The 12973-nt window shown below is 49.7% G+C and overlaps 1 protein-coding gene across 2 annotated transcripts in view; it reads left to right on the top strand.

Annotated features, from left to right (window-relative positions):
• Positions 1 to 12973, top strand: part of TMEM240 (transmembrane protein 240) — a 46797-nt gene that overhangs the window by 30565 nt on the left and 3259 nt on the right. For both annotated transcript variants that reach the window (XM_083752857.1, XM_083752856.1), the window contains exon 3: positions 12445 to 12653. In XM_083752857.1, the coding sequence (XP_083608983.1) occupies positions 12445 to 12653 (209 nt within the window). The remainder of the gene's footprint in view (positions 1 to 12444; positions 12654 to 12973) is intronic.

Below are 12973 nucleotides of genomic sequence, written 5' to 3'. Positions count from 1 at the left end.
TTTCATTGCCTTTCAGAGAGGGGCCCTTCCCAGCCCGCAGCCTGTAACTATACTGAGTCAGACCATTGTGCCATTGAGCTCAGTATTGCCTGCACAGATTGGCAGCAGCTCTGCAGCGTTTCAGAGACAGCCTCTTTCTCAGACCTGTTTGGAGATGCCGGGACCTTCTCTATGCTTAGTTGCTCAAACTACTGCATTAGAGTCCTTCCTCATCAAAGGAGGAGGTTGCGCCCCAGAGAGCAACACTGCCAGTCAGTGTAGACAGTATGGGGCCTGATGGCCCAATAGTGTGACTTGTTATAAGGCATCTTTCTGCACAGGGGAGAGAGGCAGTGGCCATGGAGTCAGTTTTGGATGTGAATTTTCCCTGGTTCAATTCCAAGTGGTAGGAAAGATGGCGACCTCTTGCTGCCAGCTGGGCACAGAGGGCACTGATTTCTTGAAAACTCTTCTGTCCTGCCTTTCTTAAAAGTTCAAGGTGGCTAATACAGGGCTCAATGGTGAAAAAGGAATCAGATCCCAGGGTAAGGGGGCGTGTGGATATGAGCGCCTGCCTCACCATTGGTCCACCCATCTCAAAAGTGGGCGGAGCAACAAATGCAAATGTTGCCTTTGTCCAATAAGCTTGAACACAAAATACAGGTGCCCAAAGTTGGAAGCCATGAGGACTAAAAACTTATTTAGGGAGGTTCACTGAAGGTTGTTTGCGTGCCAAATTCCTCACCGGATACTCCATTCCGGGTAGGACAGATGCTCGATTTGTCTGGCAGCGGAGAGCTGCAGATGTCCAGTTATGAAATTGTTATCATTGTTATTTTTCTCCAGTGTGTGTGTGTGTGTGTGTGTGTGTTTGAGAGAGAGAGAGGGGGGGGGCAGGACAAGATCTGTAAGCAGGGTGGCTCCGGGAAGCCCCTTGCGAATAAGCGCAGCCACTAATGGATTTGTGTAATCGCCACATAACACGATGGAGCATGAACAGCCTTGTGGGGGTCTTTCCAATGACCTTGTTAGCAGCCTGGCGCAGGGAGAAGGCGGGCAGTGCCCAGCCTGTCTTAATGCGCTGGCTTTTGCTGCTATCAGCAGCGATCAACTTAGGAAAATTATCCCATCGATCGGCCCTTTTAAAAAGCAATGGAAACTTCTATTGCCTTTTAATTCACCTCGTCTTTTGGGACGTTGTGCATTTTGCTCCCCCTCCAACCTTGTTGTCAATGGGTGCATTTGTCGCATTTGTCATTTGAACGACTTGGTTGCCTCAGAAAAGGATATTATAAAGGTTCAGAAGAGGAAGACGAGGCTGATCGAGTAGGTGGGGTGACTCCTCTGTGAGAAAAGGTTTGGGGCTTTTTGGAAATTAGCCAAAAGTGGAGGCATGACAGAAGCGTATGAACAGACAGAGAAAAGCTTTTCTCCCTGTCTTGTAACTCGAGAAACAGTGGACATCTGGCGAAGCTGAATGTTGGACGATTCAGGACCAGTGGAAGGAAAGACTTCTTTCCACAGTGCTTAAACTATGGAACTCACTGCCCCAGGAGGCTGTGGTGGTGGTAATAATAATAATAATAATAATAATAATAATAATAATAATAATTAGTTATTCATACCCTGCCCATATGGCTGGGTTTCCCCAGCCACTATGGGTGGCTTCCAGCAAAATATTAAAACACAATAATTCATCAGATATTAAAAGCTTCCCTAAACAGGGCTGCCTTCAGATGTCTTCTAAAAGTCAGATAGTTGTTGATTTCCTTGCCATCTGGTGGGAGGGAGTTCCACAGGGCGGGCGCCACTACTGAGAAGACCCTCTGCCTGGTTCCCTGTAACTTCGCTTCTTGCAGTGAGGGAACCGCCAGAAGGCCTTAGGCGCTGGACCTCAGTGTCCGGGCAGAACGGTGCAGATGGAGACGCTCCTTCAGGTATACTGGGCTGAGGCCGTTTAGGGCTTTAAAGGTCAGCACCAACACTTTGAATTGTGCCCAGAAACATACTGGGAGCCAATGTAGGTGCTATGTGGTTAGCCTGGGTGGCTTTAAAAGCGGACTAGACAAATTCACGGGAAATGAGACTGTCATTGGCTACTATCCCTAATGGCTATGTTCTCCTTCCACCGATGGAGGCAATGTGCTTCTGAACCTCAGTTGCTAGGGATTGCAAGTGAGGACCGTTGCTGTTGCTCTCAGGTCCTGCTTTTGGGCTTCCCATACAGACACCTGGTTGGCCAGGTGGGCCTTTGGCCTGATCCATCACTGATCCACAGTCTTCTAATGTTCTTACGACATGGTCCACTGCAGGGTTGCGGCATTTTGTCGAAGATTCCTTTTCATGCAAAATGATAGAATGGGAATCATCTAGTTCAACCCCTTGCAATGCAGGAATCTCTGCTTTTCAAATAAGCCTCAACCCGCCACCTCCTTGATCTGATTGGATGGAGCTGTTTTGTTTTCCAGATGGGGTGGCCCAAGTAAAATGCTGACATTCCCTCTCTTGGTTTTTCAACTGGGCTTCTGCCGATGGATAACTTTCATATTCAGATAGAACTTTCTGGGAATCAGTTTGGCGACAACTGTGAATCCATTGGGTTAAACAAAAAAAATAGACCTAGATGGAGCTCATGTAAGCAGCTTCTTGCTGTTTGAAGCTTCTGGGTGGCTCTGAAAGGAGATCACATTTGGGGAGGAGACGGCAATTGAGGGCTGCTGAATCCCCGCGACGGGGTGAGCTCCCGTTGCTCGGTCCCTGCTCCTGCCCACCTAGCAGTTCGAAAGCACGTCAAAGTGCAAGTAGATAAATAGGTACCACTCTGGCGGGAAGGTAAACGGCGTTTCCGTGCGTTGCTCTGGTTCGCCAGAAGCGGCTTAGTCATGCTGGCCACATGACCCAGAAGCTGTGCGGCCAATAAAGCGAGATGAGCGCCGCAACCCCAGAGTAGGCCACGACTGGACCTAATGGCCAGGGGTCCCTTTACCTTTACCTTTACCTCCTGCATTGGAGACAGTAAATGCCTCTGAATACTAGTTGTTGGGAATCACAAGTGGGGAGATCGGCGCTTGCACTTGGAACCTGTGTGATGTCTGTGGCAGTTTCTGTGCTTTGGGTTTGCAAAGGCTGCCTTGGAAGCTGATTTCCTCTGAGTTTCTCAGCTCCTCAAGGCAAAGACTTGTGTTTTTAATATCACCGGTTAAAAGCGCCGTGTGCTATGGAGATCTAACGTTGCTCTGAGTACGTTTGTAGAAAGGGGAACGAAGACTGCAATTTGAAACACACTTTCTGGGAAGGATTAAACGCAGTGGAACTTGTTCCTGATGAGGAAGACTCTGCAAAGCTCGCTAAAAGGCTATTGGAAACCAAGGAAACTGCCTGATTGTGAGTCAGACCATTGGTGTAGTGAGCTCAGTGTTGTCTGTACTCTCTGGTAGTGGCTCTCTACAGTGGTACCTCTGGTTAAGAACTTAATTCATTCTGGAGGTCCGTTCTTAACCTGAAACTGTTCTTAACCTGAAGCACCACTTTAGCTAATGGGGCCTCCTGCTGCTTCATGATTTCTGTTCTCATCCTGAAGCAAAGTTCTTAACCCGAGGTACTATTTCTGGGTTAGCAGAATCTGTAACCTGAAGCGTCTGTAACCTGAAGAGCCTGTAACCTGAAGAGCCTGTAACCCGAGGTACCACTGTATAGAGTTTGAGGCCAAGGTCTGTCTCTCCTAACTGGAGACGTCGGGGATTGAACCTGCGACCTTCTGCATGCAGAGCAAGCGATCGTTCCAATGAGCTGCAGTTCTTCCCCCACCAACTCTTGCCAAAGAGAGCAGTGAATGGGCAGGCTTTGCAGAAGCAAGAAGTATCGTTGCCCCCCCTGTAATAATGGATCCGGTTCTCACCAACGATGCTAATTTAAGCAAATGGGAAACTGGCTGGGAGAATTTGTGACTTGGGCTCCCTGCTCATAAGGAAGTATTTGGTTGCCAATGCAAGCTGGCTAACTCCACCTTCCATAATCAGATTCCCTTGGTGTGAGCCAGGGCTGTACCTCCCCCCCCCCCCCGTCCACCCACCAGTGTCTCTGTTCCATTAATAGCTCCCCGGGCAAAATGTATCAGTCCCTGTGAATAGAATCATACAATCATAGAATTGGAAGGGGCTCCGAGGGTCATCAGAAATGAGGGGGTTCTCCAAGGACTTTGGCAGGCTGTAGAGAAAGAGCTGTAGCTCAGCGGCAGAGCATCCACTTCTCATTCAGAAGGTCCTGGGTTCAATTCCTGGCATCTCCAAGTAGGGCTGGGGGAAACCACTGCCTAAAACCCCAAAGAGCTACTGCCAGTCAGTGTGGACAGTACTATTCTAGATAGGCTAGTGGCTTGAACTGATAGAAGGCAGTGTGAGAGCCAGTGTGGTGTAGTGGTTAAGAGCGATAGACTCATAATCTGGGGAACCGGGTTCGTGTCTCCGCTCCTCCACATGCAGCTGCTGGGTGACCTTGAGCTAGTCACACTTCTCTGAAGTCTCTCAGCCCCACTCACCTCACAGAGTGTTTGTTGTAGGGGAGGAAGGGAAAGGAGAATGTTAGCCGCTTTGAGACTCCTTCGGGCAGAGATAAAGCGGAATATCAAATCCAAACTCTTCCTCTTCTTCTTCCTTCTGAATCCTATTTATTCTTGTTGTTGGGAATCCCAGCTTTCATTTTTTTGGGGGGGGGGAAGCCCAAGTATCTAGTCCTTATGCTTGAAAATGTGCAAGAAGTCTTGCTAAGGTCTCAGAAGGCAAAGGGGTGGTCTTGGGACCTTCTGAATTCAAAGCAGCTGTTCTGGGACTGAACTGCAACACCAGCAGCCCCCCCACCCCTTTGGAAGGTGCCTGGAGGCTGATTTCACAAATGAAAACAGTAGATCTGTTATGCTGCACACCAAAGACCCCCAATTCCATTTCCACACTTACAGAAGCAGGCTTTATTCCACCGGGGCATTATTCCAGGGATGGGAAGCTCCCAGGTGTCGACTACAACTCCCATCATCCCTGACTATTGGCTTTGCTGCTTGGGGTTGGTGGGAGCTGAAATCCCAGAAGCAACCAGAAAGGCCACAGGTTCCCCATTCTTGCCTCTGTTCATTGACTCAGCAATTGCGTGTCCTGAGCTGGCCTCTGAAGCAGGGGACGTTGCCTTAGTTCACCTGACAATTCCCTTTTTCTATTAAAAAAGAGAGAGAGAGAGAGGTTTCATAGAACATTGAATCCCAGAATGAATGGAGTTGGTCTTTGCTATAGAATAGCTGACCCTCAAAAAACATTCCAGCAATGTTTCCGTATTTCTGCGTCAAAGATCTCGGTGCACTGCCCCTTCTCTCCAGCAGTCTCTGCAAATGTATGCCTAGGACATGAGTATGCAAACTAAGGCTCGGGGGCTGGATCCGGCCCAATCGCCTTCTAAATCCGGTCCGTGGACGGTCCAGGAACCAGCATGTTATTACATGAGTGGAATGTGTCCTTTTATTTAAAATGCATCTCTGGGTTATTTGTGGGGTCTGCCTGATGTTTTTACATGGGTAGAATGTGTCCTTCTATTTAAAATACATCTCTGGGTTATTTGTGGGGCATAGGAATTTGTTCCTTAAAAAAAAAAAGTCTGGCCCCCCACAAGGTCTGAAAAAGTTTGCTGACCTCTGGCCTAGAAGGAGCAAACTGCTGAGGTCACCACGGAAATGGAAGTTCACTCGGTTTACAGTAGATCAAAGCGCCCTCTGGCGCAACCAATCCACTTAAAAACAAACAGGCCTTATGCGGTTAGGAAAGCATATCACAGGGGGTTGGAATAGATGACCCGCGGGGTCCCACACAACTCCACAATTCTATGATTCTATGCGGAAAAGGGTGAGAGGAAGGTGTGATTAATAGGAAGACCCTGCAAGCAAATCAGAAAGAAGGCTTGATAAGGAGCAGGCATAGTGTCTTTCCAGTTCTGGGGTTTTTAATGTGGGCGTATTCTGCAACATGCCATTGCTGCGATAATAGCGTATTAGCAGTAGATTTGTTCAAGACTGTCCGCACAGCGTTCTGCTCTACTACTTGTTCTGCGATGCTTCCTCCGTATAACTGCGTGATTGCCATCCAGGGGAGCACTCTTGCATTGCGGCTTGGCAAAAATGCATTGTTAAACTATGGAACTCTCTGCCACAGGAGGCAGCGACGGCCACCAACTTAGGTGGCTTCAAAAGAGGGAGAGACAAATTCGCGGAGGACAAAGCTATCAAGGGCTACAAGCCATGATGGCCATGCTCTGCCTCCACAGTCAGAATATACTTCTGAATACCAGTTGCTGGAAACCACAGGGAGGAAGAACGCTCTTTTGCTCCGATCCTGCTTGTGGGTTTCCCACAGGCATCTGTGTTGACCACTGTGAGAATAAGAAGCTGGACTAGATGGGCCATTGGCTCGATCTACCAGGCAGTGGTGTAATATATTGGTGGGGCCCGGGCGCAATATTGTTAGGGGGCGCAAACTTTCAATACAGCTGCATGCTTATCCATGCAAACAAGGAAGTGACTTCTCCAGATAATGGAACGACTCTTCTTATCTCTGCAGTTGCGATCTCCTGGGTGCTGCAGACAGTTGAATGTGCATGCGTACTCTGCCCATTTCCCTCCCTCCGCCATGGCCCCGGGTACTGACAACCCATGCTACACCACTGCTACCAGGCCTTATTCTTATTCTTGGATGGCTTTAGAAGAGGATTAGGCAGGTTCATGGAGGACAAGGCTATCAGTGGTATGAGCCTCAGTGGCTATGTTCATTCTCCACCAGAAGAGGGAGCTTGCCTCTGAATATTAGTTGCTGGAGAGTTGCTTTGGTCTTCCTATGGTTGCATCTGGTTGGCCACTGTGAGCAAAGGCAGTTTAGGGTGGCGTGACTGGTACGGGCACAATGGGTGCCATGCTGCAGGGGGTGCCACAACCGTACTGTGGAATGGAGCGAGAGAGGCAGGGGGCACAGGATTTTAGCGCAGCACAAGGCGCCACTGAAATTTGAGAGCCCAAAGTCTGCCAGTGCTGTGAGAACAGAATGCTGGACAAGATGGGTCACTGGTCTGATCCAGCGGGCTCTTTTTTTAGGCTCTTAAAATGAGAAATAAGCCAATAATGAATGAGAAATGAGAAATAAGCCAACAATTATTTCAGCAGGAAGTTACAGGACAGACACTGATTGGAAACGAAGAAGTATCCCCACATCAAACCACTCTGTAACCACCATAAGCACAGATAACCTCCGTGTAAGCTTTGGGAGAGCAAATTGGGATGAAGGCTCAAGAAATTGGTTATCTGGAGGAGCCCTCTGGGTAAATGCATACCCTCCGACATTTCTCTGATGAAAATAGGGATGCGGGTGGTGCTGTGGGTAAAACCTCAGTGCCTAGGACTTGCCAATCACATGGTCGGCGGTTCGAATCCCCGTGGCGGGGTGAGCTCCCATCGTTCGGTCCCAGCTCCTGCCCACCTAGCAGTTTGAAAGCACCCCTAAGTGCAAGTAGATAAATAGGTACCGCTTTATAGCGGGAAGGTAAACGGCGTTTCCGTGTGCTGCGCTGGTGCTGGCTCGCCAGAGCAGCTTCGTCACGCTGGCCACGTGACCCGGAAGTGTCTTCGGACAGCGCTGGCTCCCGGCCTCTTAAGTAAGATGAGCGCACAACCCTAGAGTCGGACACGACTGGCCCGTACGGGCAGGGGTACCTTTACCTTACCTTTATTTAATAATAACAATAACAATAATAACAATAATACTTTTATTATTTATACTCTGCCCATCTGACTGGGTTGCCCCAGCCATTCTTCCAACATAATAAACATAATACAGTGGTACCTTGGGTTACAGACGCTTCAGGTTACATATGCTTCAGGTTACAGACTCTGCTAACTCAGAAATCGTACCTCGGGTTAAAAACTTTGCTTCAGGTTGAGAACAGAAATTGCGTGGTGGCGACGCGGCAGCAGTGGGAGACCCCATTAGCTAAAGTGGTGCCTCAGGTTAAGAACAGTTTCAGGTTAAGAACAGACCTCCGGAAAGAATTAAGTACCACTGTACTTTACAGGTACCACTGTAAACATAATAAAACATAATAAAACATTAAACATTAAAAAAAAACTTCCCCATACAGGGCTGCCTTCAGATGTTCTTCTAAAGCTTGTATACCCCCTTGGCTCGGGGGGTCACATAACCCCTTACTCTCCAACATTTCTCTAATGAAAACAGGGATATCCGAAGGAAAAGCGGGATATTCCAGGATCAAATCAGAAACTGGGACGGCTTCTCTAAATTTGGGTCTGTCTCTGGAAAACAGGAACACTTGGAGGGTTTGCAAACGCACACCCACTCCACCGAAACTTAACTTCTTTGACATCTGGGCAAGGTTGTGACTTGATACAGAAACTCTGTGCCCATATGGAGATGCGGAAACACTTTCCATTATTTTAAGGGACCCCCCTAACATCTCGCCACCATGGGCGCAAAGAGGAGCGGCGCCTGTCCCTGACAAAACAGGGAGCGAGAGTCGAGGGAGCGCTTTCCTGCCGCTGTGCTTGGAAGTAATCGGGAGATGTGCTCTTTCGCTGCTGCTGCTGCTGCAGTGACCAAGTTTGACTCTGCAGTGTCTCGATGCGGGCTGTTGCGTTGCCGAGGGGGTTGTGGGGGATGCTGAGCATCCTTCTCTGTTGCAGCCTGGCTGTCCGGCTGCCAGAGCGAGCTGCTCCGCCAGGGTGGTCCCAGGGGCTGGGTGAACAGAGGGAAGAGGTTGGGAGCGCAGAAGAAAGGGAACCGGGGAAGGGTCGGCGGCTGGGGAGGGAAAACAGCACGCCTCCCAGCCGTGCCTGAACCTCCAAACGGGACTTGCGGTCGAGGCGGCTGTGGCATGACGCAAGGTGACAAAGCTGCTTCAGCGGAGCGTTTCTGGACACCGTTCACAAGGCACTTAGGCGCAGGGATTTAGGAAGGCGCCTGATGCGGAGTCAGCTGATTGGTGCATCCAGCTTGGTGTCGTCCGCACTGACTGGCAGCTGCTGTCCAGGCTTTCAAACAGCCCTACGGGGAGATGCCAGGGATTGTGCTGAGTCAGATCACAATGTGGCCTGCACGGACTGGCAGCAGCTCTCTAGGGTTTCGGATAAGGGACCTTCCCAGCTCTAACTGCAGATGCCATTAGGGTATGGTTACCAGATTCTTCTCAAAGAATTCAGGGACACTTTTCTTGTTCTTTGAAGCTGAGTATCAACAGGGAGTCAGTTGTGGGGATGGTGAGGCAAAAGACACACATGCATATTGTATAAAGGTGCAGAGCCCTTCTTTTGCACCCTGTAAAACATAAATGCACAGTTTTGACAGATCCCCCTTTGTTTTGACAGATCAGGGGAGGCTCAGGAGTTGTGGGCTATTGCCCAGGAGGGGCAGAAGGCGCACGGTTTCTCTGCCAGGCAATGAGCAAAGCCCTTCTTTCACACCCTGTGAAACATAAATGCACAGAGTTTTTTAAAAATGGGGCAACAGCCGCCCGCCCGCAACTCCCAAGCCTCCCCCGATCAGTCAAAACAAAGGGGGCAGGAGATTTGTACCACTGGACGTCCCCAGTTCCTCTTTGGCAGTGGTGGCGGCAGCAGCAGTCAGCAGTCAGCAGTCCGGAGCCAGCCTGGTAGCACAGTTGGCTCTGGCTGGCTTCCGGAGCTGCTTGCTGCCGTGGCACCCGCCATTTTTCCTCGCTGGAAGTTCCAGCAAGGAAAAATGGCGGGCGCCACAGCAGCGGGCAGCGAGCAGCTCCTGAAGCCAGCCAGAGCCAACTGTGCTACCAGGCTGGCTCCGGACTGCTGAGGCTGCCGCTGCCACGTTTCCTGGGGACAAATTTGCAAATCGGGGGACATTCCGGGGACGGAATTTATCCGGGGACAGATTTGCAAATCCGTAGACTGTCCCCGGGAACTAGGGACATCTGGTAACCCTACATTAGGGATTGAAACTGGGATGTTCTGTGTGCAAGGCAGATTCTCTGTCCCGGAGCTACGGCCTCACTCTGAACCATTTGGCCCAATTTATTGGGGAGGAGGGAAAGGGCAGGGTCCCTTTAATGGTACCCATGAGCCCCACCCCCTGAATCCCTCCTACCCCATTGCCAAATTGCAGCCTCCCCTGTAACCTTGCAAAACCTGCAAGGGGTAGCATTAAAATGGCCTCCTCTCTTCACCCCCCTCCCTAGCCTCTCCTACTCTGCGCTGCTCATATTTTAGTGGGTGGGAGGTTGTTGGATGATATAGAGCAGGGGTCAGCAACCTTTTTCAGCCGTGGGCCGGTCCACCGTCCCTGAGACCATGTGGTGGGCATGACTATATTTTTTTGGGGGGGGGATGAACGAATTCCTATGCCCCACAAATAACCCAGAGGTGCATTTTAAATAAAATGACACATTCTACTCATGTGAAAACACGCTGATTCCCAGACCATTCGTGGGCCGGATTGAGAAGGCGATTGATCGCGGGCCGGATTGAGAAGGTTGCCTACCCCTGATATAGAGCAATCCATATACCTCAGTTGGTAGAGCATGAGACTCTTAATTTCAAGGTTGTGGGTTCAAGTCCCATGTTGGGCAAAATATTCCTGCGTTTGCAGGGGGTTGGACTAGATGACACTCATGGTCCCTTCCAACTCTATGATTCTATGATTCATTTAATCGATTTGTATTGTACATTATGTTTTTCTGGCTTTTATGTTTCCCTGTTTGTATTTTACCTGGTTAGGTGGCTTTGAGATACACATACACACAAAGGGCTGCCACCCCTGCTTGCTGTGCTTATCAACCCTGCTCACTCTTTTGCCTGCTGCCCTTCCCCCACATGGGACAACACACCCTCCATTCACAGCCCCTCTCACATATCCCACCACAACTCGCCTCCCTCCTTCCATTAAACCTCCCAGCAGGCATGTTTCACGAAATACTTGCCTGCATGCCTGCTATTCAGCATGCTGCAGTTGCAGCGGCCACCTTCTGTCGGCCACAAGAACTGCAGCGTGACAGCATTTTACATTTTCATGTGTATAGGAAGATATGACACAACTAAGTCGTGCAGTAAATAAAATAAAGATACAGTGGTACCTCGGGTTACAGACACTTCAGGTTACAGACGCTTCAGGTTTCAGACTCTGCTAACTCAGAAATATTACCTCGGGTTAAGAACTTTACCTGAGGATGAGAACAGAAATCGTGCAGTGGCAACGGGAGGCACCATTAGCTAAAGTGGTGTCTCAGGTTAAGAACAGTTTCAGGTTAAGAATGGACCTCCAGAACGAATTAAGTTCTTAACCAGAGGTACCACTGTAACTACTTTGAGCCCTGTGACCAGCTCTGTTAAGGGGACACCATCCAATTGGACATTTACTGGCGCAAGCCTCGTTGAACTGAAATGCTTCCTGCAGGGAAATATGCTGGATCAGACCATATTGTTTAGTTTGGTTGTGGATGGTGCTATTTGGATTCTCTCTCTCTGTTTCTCTCTCTCTGTCACACGCACACCCCAAACCTGTTGAAATTAACGGACCAAAGCAAGTCATTGTTGTTAGGAGACCCCTATTCCCCTTCACAAAACTACAAACCCCTTAGTTCCCTGGGAAGAGAGATTGATGGCTAAACCAGTCAGGGAATTATAGTTCTGTGAGGAGAACAGGGGTCTCCTAACACGTCCCAGAACCCTAAACAAACTACAGCTCCCAGGATCCTTTGGGAGATGCTATGGCTGTTTCATAATGCTTTAGATGTAGGTAGCCAGGGATGCAGGTGGCACTGTGGTTTAAACTACTGTGCCACTTGGGCTTGCTGATCAGAAGGTCGGCAGTTCGAGGCCCCATGACGGGGTGAGCTCCCATTGCTCTGTCCCAGCTTCTGCCAACCTAGCAGTATGAAAGCACGTAGTGCACATAGATAAATAGGTACCACTCCAGCGGGAAGGTAAATGGCGTTTCTGTGCACTGCTCTGGTTCGCCAGAAGCAGCTTAGTCATGCTGGCCACATGACCCGGAAAAACTGTTTGCAGAAGTGGACAAACGCTGGCTCTCTCAGCCTGTAAAGCGAGATGAGTGCCACAACCCCAGAGTCATTCGCTACTGGACTTAAATGTTAAGGGTCCCCTTACCTTTTAGCCCTGTTTAGGTATCCGAGGCAGTATTGGCCAGTGAGCCAGCAGAGGGGGTGAATTTAACACACATTGATGTTTTTAAACGATGCCCCACCAGATCTAGTATCCTACCGATCAGCTTTGGGCTGTTTCATTGCAAGAGCCCAGACAAGGGCTCAAGGATTCCACCTGATGGCACTGGCCTAGGACCTGGGCGGAATCCCTAATGGCTGCAAATCCATCTGTTCTCCTTGTTTGCCCTCCAATCTTTGATGCTTTCCTCCTTTTCTCTCTCTCCCTCCCTAACCTCACAGGCACCATGTTCATTACGTCATCCCCTACGACGGAGACCAGTCCGTGGTGGATTCGTCAGAGAACTACTTTGTGACTGACAATGTCACCAAGCAGGAAATCGACCTGATGCTAGGACTCTTGCTGGGATTCTGCATAAGCTGGTTTCTGGTGTGGATGGATGGAGTGCTCCACTATGCCGTACGGGCCTGGCGGACAAGCCGACGGTATGGTAAGTGAGTGCTCACCGGCCTGTTGCCGGAGGGGTTCGCTGTCACTGGCGATGCGCCAAGGGGAGGTGTTTTCATGTTCCCCAGAGGGAGCAGGTTCCTCGTGGTTTCTGGATACCTCGTTTCTGCTCCTCAAGCTTTCGTCCCCATTTTGAGGATCACGTTTCTAGTCCTCAAAGATGTGAAAATGTGCTTATGTTGAAAGGAAAGCCAGGTGAACACCACCTTTCCAGTTTCTGAGCTAAAAGATGTCCAGCAGAAACGAAGGGTTGTCTCCTCCAGCAAAGCCCTACTCAGAGCTGACCCGTTGAAATTACCGTAT

The sequence above is a fragment of the Podarcis gaigeae genome (genome assembly GCF_964106915.1).
Source record: "Podarcis gaigeae genome assembly, chromosome: 8".
NCBI lineage: Eukaryota > Metazoa > Chordata > Lepidosauria > Squamata > Lacertidae > Podarcis > Podarcis gaigeae.
Note: the sequence above shows the minus strand (reverse complement) of the source record. Positions and strands in the feature narration are given on the sequence as shown.